Here is a 9,402-nt window from a genome sequence, read left to right as displayed (position 1 = left end):
AGAATACACTGGAAAATATAAAAATAACAAAAATATGTATACAATATCTTAAATTTACATTTATTGGACCATTTTTAAAACAATCCTCTATATACTTGTTATATTTCTGCAAACTGACCGGCTCTCTTTTTATTTAATTTTCCTTTCCATTAACAGCAGCACATCAGTTATCAGCAGATTTTTTATGTCTAGAACGGAGCATTGCAATTTTACAATTAGCCTCTGCATCCTGATTAAACAGTAGTCTATGAATCTGAAGACCATTTCCTTCTTCATCTCTCTTTTTCTCTTTCCTGAAGGTTAGCAGCTCTAAAGTTATATATTTTTTTTTTTTTTTTTTTATTGAACTATGACAGCCAGACAACAGCCTGCATCTCCGAACCGTCGTAACTCCCCAGCTGCCTGCATCATTCTTTCAGACAGTTACAGTACCAACACAAGTACTTGGAGAACACAGTTTAAAGAAGAAGAAGAGAACTAATTCTCTAAGCATGCACAAAGAAGAAGCTTCTAGAACCAAAATGAAGCGTTTAACTCTAAATCTATAGCATGCACTTTCAAACTCTGCCCCTGTGAGCTGTGAAGTCTGCTGTAGATATACATGAGCACATCAGACACTGCACTTGTCAAACACATTCTGTTCATGGATGCTTTATTAGGAGAGAATCTTTGGCTGCATTTACTTTAAGAAAAAAAATAATAATAATGCTGTGCTATTACTTGGCATGGAAAAAGCTTTCACAAAACTTCTTCTTTTTCTCATCTTTCCCATCTTCATACACAGAGACAGTGAGTCATCTGAAGGTTAATTCCACAGAAATGCATTCAATTATAGAGCTATTAAACAACCACTTGGTGCATTGGTCAAAACATCACACTTCAGCTTTACAAGTCCACCTGGGTTTAATATTAATAATGCATTTTAGTAATATCAGCTCTTTGTAATATTAGTGTTTATCCGTTTCCTATCTGTGACCACTGATCAAGTGATTGGTGACCGGTGAACGCATACGTTGTAAAGGAAGTCAATAAGAAGCAAGCTAGTGACAGAATGAGAGCATGGCTCGCCCGGAGCTGTTTTTCCATTTTACACCAAATGTGAATCACAGATTGTTTTGGGCTGTTAGGAATGGAATGAAAAAAGCATTTAAAATTATTCATGTTCTGCAACTTGTCACAAATGAATCCTCAGTAAAGTGTGAAGCACACACCCTGTCATAAAACAGAAACTAACCAGGATGCTTTGGGTGTTTAGTGACCTGTCAGTGCTATAAAGTCAATATATAAAATCATATCTTACTAAAGCTCTTAAGCACATAAGGGGCAAAAACACAACGGACATTACTTTGTATTGATTTGTAGAGTTTTAATGTGGAAATGTTGTCAGGCATAATAAAACCTCTCCTAAGTTGCTCGGTCATTTATCATGTCCACAAAGAGTCCAGTGGGGGCCATCAGAAGCTTTTACAGAACAGAGAGAAACCCTGACCAGTGCCTCACTGAACACAGAAAACACTGATCACCAACAGTAAACACAACACATATATTCACACACACTCATCTGAAACCTCTCTACGCTCACTTGATCTAAAATACAGAAAAAATAGAACTGGATACTGGGACTAACTGTAGAATTCCTTATTATTAGAAGAGAGAGAGAGAGTGTTAGAGAATGTGTATGTGTGTGTGTGTGTGTGTGTGTGTGTGTGTGTGTGTGTGTGTGTCTGTGTGTGTGTGTGTGTGTGTGAGCTCACTTTATACTGGGACTAACTGTAGAATTCCTTATTATTAGAAGCTACAGAGGCTACGGACATCAGTCACACTCACAGCAAGAGCTCTTCAAAGGTGTGCGGCAATGTAAATGTGTGTGTGTGTGTGAGAGAGAAAGAGAGAGAGAGAGAGAGAGAGAGAGTGTGTGTGTGTGTGTGTGTGTGTGTGTGTGTGTGTCTGGCGATTGAAAGGACTGTGGATTTAAGAAAGATCCAAGGATTTTTTTGTAACATAAAACAATATTACACTAAAATTAATTGAAATTTTATTTTCATAAATCAAAAAATCTTATTTGTAAAATGTGTAAAAGTACACACTGATGCACAAAAAATGTGCTAGTTCAATTTAATTTAATTTAGTTTAGTTTTGTTTCGTTTAGGCATTGCGCTGCTAGAACTGACAGTCCATGTACAGTATATTCCTTGCATGAAATATAAGTATATTAAAATAAATATAATTAAAATATAACTAAATATAAAGACATCACATGCATTCTCAGTCATTACATTGTGAGCCAAAGCCTTTACTCTTACACAAACACGTGCGCCCTTACATACATGAAAAACTGTTTCTTTATGACTTAACCTTGAAACAAACTGGTTTTATTATGTCAAAAACATTATTTAATACCTTGCTACATTAATACAAAAATGTTATTGGTCATATCTGCTAGAAATAGCTCCTTTAGTTCACAACTACACATTTCCACTTTATATATCGCGGTGCAATTAATTCCAAGGCGCCTTAAAATGATCTTGAGACTCATAAACTGAATTACTGCATCCTATAAATCTATATTAGCAAAGTCCTATAAGCACCTCAGTCACCTAATTAAAATGACTAGAAGCATTCCTATCCTTTGAAAGTTAAGTGTTATAAAGGCCTGTAAAATATTATGGTGTGAATGAACCTCTTCTAGAATTGAACAGTCCCCTTGTGTGCTGGCACGCATCGCATCCGACGCAAACACTTTGTAACCCTTCTCTCATCTCTGCTGTCTACGCCACTCAAATGAAAATCTGTCAAGGCTGGTGATTTGTGCTAACTAGCTATCGATCGCACCAGCGCGACGTGCGTTTACAGCTCTGGGGCTCGAAGCGAGGAGGAGAGGAAAAAAAGGGAGAGAAGGAGACTGCAAAATAAGAAGAGCAATGCACAGTTGGTGGGGGAAAAGAAATACTGAGAGAAAAATACAATGTTTTGCATTTGGTTTACATTGAGAGAAGCGAGACAAATCCGTCTGACTGTGTGGTGGTGGATGCGTTTGCTAGTCTCTGACACAAAATAAGCACGGAGAGATGGGGATGGTGCACTTGACAACACTGAATGTTAAACAATGGACCTTGACTTCTCTGAAAGCACCCCCTGCACCCCCCCACCTTCAGTTAGCCCAAACAAAGGGGCACATAATGCACACCGGGGGCCAACTATTAACACGTGTGAAAGCGCACTCCGGCTGTGGAGATTCAATTATGCGTGTCCGTCCCGCTGCCTTTTCAGTAAAGACAATTACCGTTTCATACACTGATTAAACTAAAGGACAAGTGCCAAGTGAAGGACACACACATCCAATATATAAGCTCATGATTTAAATAATTATGCTGCTTGACGTAAATTTTTACGATAGCACTATTAATAATAAGTACTATGTACTGTAAGTAATAATAATAATGTTATATATATATATATATATATATAGTAACAGTCTAGTTTTGCACTTTTATTATTATTTGTCTTGTATTATTTTGTTTTGTTAATTGTTATATATTATTTCTTTTTATTGTGGCTCAGTAGAGTTGGAAATGGCTTGTGTGTGTTTTTTGTGCATTGAAGCTGCCGTGAAAATGTAATTTCCTGTAAAGGATCAATAAAGTATCTAATCTAATCTAATAAAAAAAAAAAGTGAAATAACAGATCTTTAAAGAAACTTTGAAATGGGATTTTAGGGCTAATTAAATCAATAATTAATACTATTGCTATTATTGCACAGTTACAAGCAAAATCGATTGTTCAAGTCTCCAGGTTTCACACACGATGAACTTGTGCACAAAGATATACATTAAACATCAAGTGTAATATCAATGGGATTTTTTTATAATAATAGATGAAACACTACTACTACTGCTGCTACTAATAGAAAAATGAAAAAAAAAGGAAACAATGTGTCTAAGATTAGTAGGAGAGTATTGATGTGAAAAAGATTCACAGGAAATAGCCTGACTCTGTTATTTAATGTATACAATTATAGCTGACAAAATTTATGCTTAGAAAGCCATTTTTCAATTTTTTTTTTTTCATGATGTCTAATAAATAAAAAAAGACTACAGGTACTCTAAATGTGTATAATGTATGAATAACAAATTGTGTCTTCTTTTCATCATCATCATTATAACTATTATATTTGTAGTAGTAGTAGTAGTAGCATTTATTTAAGATTTAATCATTTTTATAATTTAGTAAAATTAAATTCTTTTTTTGAAAACCCTCAGTATCATAATTTAGACTTTAAATCATATTCAAACAATTTAAAAATAAATAAATAAACGCATTACAGAGACCTGAATGCCATTTTCCCCTTTATAACAATGTAAAACAGACAAAACCTCAAGCAAGAGTGAGATCATTACTGTTGCTTGAAAATGCTATCATGTAAAAGAAAGCATTCTTGGCATGCATGCCTATGAGTGTGTGTGTGTGTGTGTGTGTGTGTGTGTGTGGGCGCGCACAAGACAGAGATTGAGAAAATGAAAATACATTTTTAAGAGGCTATACATTTAAAAGTGAAAAATAAAATATGACTATTGCCACCTCACTCAATTATGCAGTGCTTTTACGTGGAAAAATAAATAATCGTGCTATAACAAAATTACAATTATTTACCTTCTTTGACGGCTCCCTGGAATTTATTTTTTTCCCACACAGACTTCTCCTCCTCTGAATCTTCAAGCAGAGACTTATCACTGGGCACATACCAGGTGGCATGCTGCTCAGCCATGAGTGTGTCCAGATCAATAGTGTCCACAGAGCCCTTCCCGGCATCCGGGCTGCAGTTAGCAAGCTCTCCATCTCCATTTTGACCATTGCAGTCACTACTTATTTTGTTATTTTTTACACCTAAAGGCTGTTCCTCTGAAATGCTGAACTGCTGCCGTTGAAGCTGAATCTGAGCCTGCAATATTTCTAGCGGGTGGATTTCATCAGGGCCAGAGGTGCTAGAGGGTGTTCGGACCTGCTCCATGCCCGGCGTGCCCGGATGGCCCACTCCTCCAAAGCCATCCAGTGTTGAGGTAGTGTGGTTGGAGAGGCCCATGCCTTGCCCTTTCTGCCCTCCTAATAGTCCATTGTCTCTCTGCAAGTTGGGCGAGCCTAACAAAGGGCTGCGGCCAGCCTTCACAGAGGTTGGAGCATCCGAGCTCGATGAAACCTCATCCTCATTGCTATAATGTGTGCTCACATCATCTGTAAAATCCATGCGAGGTGAACAGACTTCAGATTTTGATATGCTCTGGATGGCGCTGTCCAGAGATGAGATAAGGTCAGCCTGATCTCCCAGCAGCAGGTCACCCCCTTTCCCCCATGAGGGAGAGGTGTGGGGCTTCTCTTTAGGTGTGCCTGTACTCCTCCCCCCCACACTGGCTGCTGAGGTCACCTGCTGGCCAGGACTTACAACAGGGTTACTGTTGTCGGAGGGGAAAAATATCCCAGGACTCACATGGCCACTGTCTCTTTTTCTCCTCCCTCTCCCTCTCCCACTCCCTGTTGCTGCCTTCCCCTCATTACAAGGGGTAGTGTCCATGCTGTAATTTGGGGAGAGGGTGCTGGCTTCCCCCTGCACTGTCTGATTTTGACCTGGTGGCTTAGTGTTGCTATTTCCAGAAGGAGGCATTTGCCCACTTTGGGGGGCAGTAATGCTCGAGAAATATTCAGTCCCAGCATTCCCCGTGCCATTAACCACACTGTTATTCAGGTCCTGTTCTGTCTGACTCAGCTTTCGTTTCCCCTCTCCCTGAGTCTTTTTATTGAATGTCACATTGAGGTTAGGGGCCGCCAGGCTGGCAATCATGTTCTGACAGGCAGTAGAGAGGGCTGCCAGGCAGCTCTGTCCAAAAGCAGTGTCCTTGCCACTCGTTTTGCTAAAATTCCCCAAGGAGAGTCCCCCAAGTTTGCTGACAGAGGAACGCTGGCTAGTGGGAAAGTCTGATTGGGATGTAAAACTCCCTGGTGAGGTGCTCACCCCTTGAGAGTTACTGATAGAGGCTCCCTGTCGATTAGAGCCCCCGTAGGGAAAAGAGGATGGCCCACTCATGGGTGGTCCTGAAAAGTCAGTGGGACGCCTTTCTGATGGTGTGTTGGGCAATCCTACACCTGTACTGGGAGACTGCATCTGTGACAGGTTCCCCATGCCACTGCTGAATTGTGAGTGGATGTTAGGTGAAAGTAAGGGCTGCACGTGGCCCTCCCCTGGTATCCTCATTGGCTCCTGCATGCCCATTCCATTCACACCAGCCCTGAACATCACACCAGGGCCATTTTGCTGCATTTCATGGGCTCCAACCTCTCCACCTGCACCCATGCGATGGCCCAGCACTTCGCCAGGTGGATGTGTCCCAGGAAACCACCCACTCTCCAGAGTCATGTGTGGATTCCGTCCATCAAAGTTCACCATCCTCCCACCATTTTCTCTCTCGAAATTCGACTGAGGCATGCCTCCCACTGGGCCCCCATGGCCCAGGGGCCCTTGAGGAACATCACCATGATGACCCAGCTGCTGCAGACTAGGCTGTCTAATCCTCTGCTGCTGACTTCGAGAGGCCATTTGCTTGATCATCATTGCTGCATTTTGTTGCTGCTGCATTGACTGCTGCTCAGGCCCTGTAAGCTGCAGCGATGGGCCTGATGTAAAGCCATCTGTCACAGGGGGGTTGAACTCACCAGGCAGGCCAGAATAGGCTGCAGGAGAGAGATGATTCTCCATGCCAGGTGGGTTATGCATTCCACTGTTCCAACTTCCGCAACTCTCCTCGCCATGAGTGGCATTGGGAAAATCAAACCTGGGCCTCTTAGCCATATTTACATAAGGAGACTCAAAGTGTTGCAGTCTCTGATTAGAAGGCTGTGGAGGAGGGGGTGGCTGCTGCTGCTGCATGTTGAACATGGGGTCACCATAGCTATGCATCCGTCTGTTCTCCGGTCTGTGAATAGGGTATTCAAACTGTGTATGCTGGCCAGGCATCATGACGCCACCCTCATGCATACCAGCATTTGCAGAACCCGGCTCTGATTGTGGGGGCTGTGTGAGAGATGGTGGGCAAGTGTTCTGTCGGCCAATCAAGCTTGGCTGCTGCTGCTGCATGAGAGGATGCCTGGCACCAGGCTCTATCCCCACTGGTATTTTGCGTCCACCCCCAAAACGTTCAAAGAACACACTGTGCTGGGCTGAGGGCTGCTGCTGTTGAGGTGGGGCATGGGGATGATCTTTAGAGATGCCTTGCATTCCAGGAGCTCGAGACAACCCTGGGTTTCCAGGAAAACTGGACCCTGGCACCTGACGGCCAGGCCTGAAATGAGAAAGCTGAGAATCAGACTCAGAGGGGGAGTACACAGACACTTCAAAATGCCCAGATGAGGGCTCATTAGAATAGTTGTAGTCCAGTCCTTCAACACCACCGGGTGGGGGCATTCGTCTGGACTCCAGATTGTGACTTTCTGACGAAGAGGATGAAGAAGACAGCCCATGAAATGAGGCAGCACGATTAGGTGACTGGTCCAAGGGGAGGCATGGGGCAGGGACAGGGTGATTTCCACTGGGGGGTCCATGGTGCTGAAACTCAGGCATGGAGCCTGTCCTTTGCTGCTGCTGCTGCTGCTGAGAGAAGCCATCTGCTGACTGACCCTCAGAGAGTGGGTCAAAACCCTCTGTGAATCTTTGCTGGAGCCCCATACTGCTGTTATAACCCATCATCCTTCCGCTGTGCAAACAGGAGGACCCAGGTTCAGATCCAAAGTTTCCCCCAAAGTGTTGATGGTTTTGGTGTGAATGTGTTTGAGGGCATTGAGGATGACTGTGAGGTTGTTGAGGGTTAAAAAATCCATGCACTGAGGCCTGTTGTTGTTGGAGATTCCCTGCATGCAATTCAGAATTTCCTCTCTGAAATCCACCATACTGTTCATCTCTGTTCATGTTAATGTTCATCTCAATCACTGGAGGCTCATTTAGTGGGCCCATGCCAGTCTCGACTGTCCCTTGTGGGCCTCCAGCATGAAAACCTGGGCTCTTGTAATGGGAGTTCATGCTCACTTTTGGCCGGTTAAAATTTTTCTCAGTGAGGCCAAAATTTCTGTTATTAATTTGTGGACTAAACTGTTCCAGCCCAAACATGCTTCCCACAATCAATCCTGCATGACAGCCAGCTCGCCTGGCTCCACTGCCGTGTCTAAAGTCTCCTTTATTTTTCTTTGGCAAACTCTATTGATATCAACAATAAGATGTGAAATACTTAATTTTTTTTAAATAAAAGATTATTTTACTTGAAAACCACAGTAATGAATAATTAATTACTGAAAAAGCATGTTACATTGTAAATTATTGTGGAATTGCAAGACAAAAGGCTCTATAAAGACTATAAAGTTCACGGTCTACTCCAAAATCTGATTCTAATCTGTAATTTTTTTTTTTTTTTGGTAAATTTGATGTACACCACTGCAAAAGAGAACTGTTATAAAACAATCCCCTTACCTCTAAATTACCCTCACCTGGCGATCAGACAACAGCTACAACACATAGAAAAAAAAATATATATAGATATAAAACATGTTCCGTCACATCATTCTCCACAGATTGTAATTCCAATGTCCTGTCAAATGCCCAGAGTGAGGTAAACATGCGTTTCTGTTTAAAAATCCCTTTTGAGTGCACATCATTACACCATCCAGAGTACCATAAAATAGCATCCAGGTCCATATGAATCCAGAACAGCGTCTTGTTTGGAATCCACTTTCCTTTAGAAATGGGTAAGAGTTTTCAAATCGCATACATTGAAAAGAAGCAGTTCCCTTGGGCTGAGCTTAACAAGCGATCACGCAGAACAGAAGAAAGTGTGTGAGGGCTAAACCCGGAGCGTGCGTCTTTGTGCGCGCTACCCGAAGCGCGCCACTGAGCTGCTGGGTAACACGGTCCCATCGGTCCTGCTCATTGTCCGAGCGATCGAACTCTGACTGCAATTTCAATCACATGCAACACTTACACATTCATGGAGCCCTCTTCTAATAGCACCAGTTTTGAGCTTTCCTCCAGCTAGAGATAAGTCAGCGATAGATCAGACACCGATGCGCGAGAAGCTCAGCAGTGCGCGCACCGACCGCGAGAACCAGCAACAAGTTTTACATTTCAGCAAGCTCCTCACTGCGAACATCAGCCAATGGCACACAACCGAGGGAGGGACGATCTGTTAAGGTGGTCCAGGATTTGTCTGTTCGCGATCAGAGAAAAGGATTCTCACGTGCTTGAGAGAGAGAGAAAGAGAGAGAGAGAGAGAGAGAGAGATACATTCCCTGTAAAAACTCAATGTAGCGCTGTAATAAGTGTTACAATTCATTTGATTGTAAACATTTAAAAGTAAATACTGTATATAT

At 42.2% G+C, this 9,402-nt stretch overlaps 1 protein-coding gene across 1 annotated transcript in view; it reads right to left on the bottom strand.

Annotated features, from left to right (window-relative positions):
* The window catches only part of mn1b (meningioma 1b), a 13,400-nt gene extending 4,240 nt beyond the window's left edge, over positions 1 to 9,160 (bottom strand). The window contains exon 1 of the mRNA XM_052591585.1: positions 4,651 to 9,160. Coding sequence (XP_052447545.1) covers positions 4,651 to 8,149 — 3,499 coding nt within the window. The 5' untranslated portion in view covers positions 8,150 to 9,160. The remainder of the gene's footprint in view (positions 1 to 4,650) is intronic.
* Between the last annotated feature and the right edge of the window lie 242 nt (positions 9,161 to 9,402).

This window comes from Carassius gibelio, chromosome A5 (genome assembly GCF_023724105.1).
Source record: "Carassius gibelio isolate Cgi1373 ecotype wild population from Czech Republic chromosome A5, carGib1.2-hapl.c, whole genome shotgun sequence".
NCBI classification, from domain to species: Eukaryota; Metazoa; Chordata; class Actinopteri; order Cypriniformes; family Cyprinidae; genus Carassius; species Carassius gibelio.
This window is presented reverse-complemented; position numbering and strand designations above follow the sequence as displayed.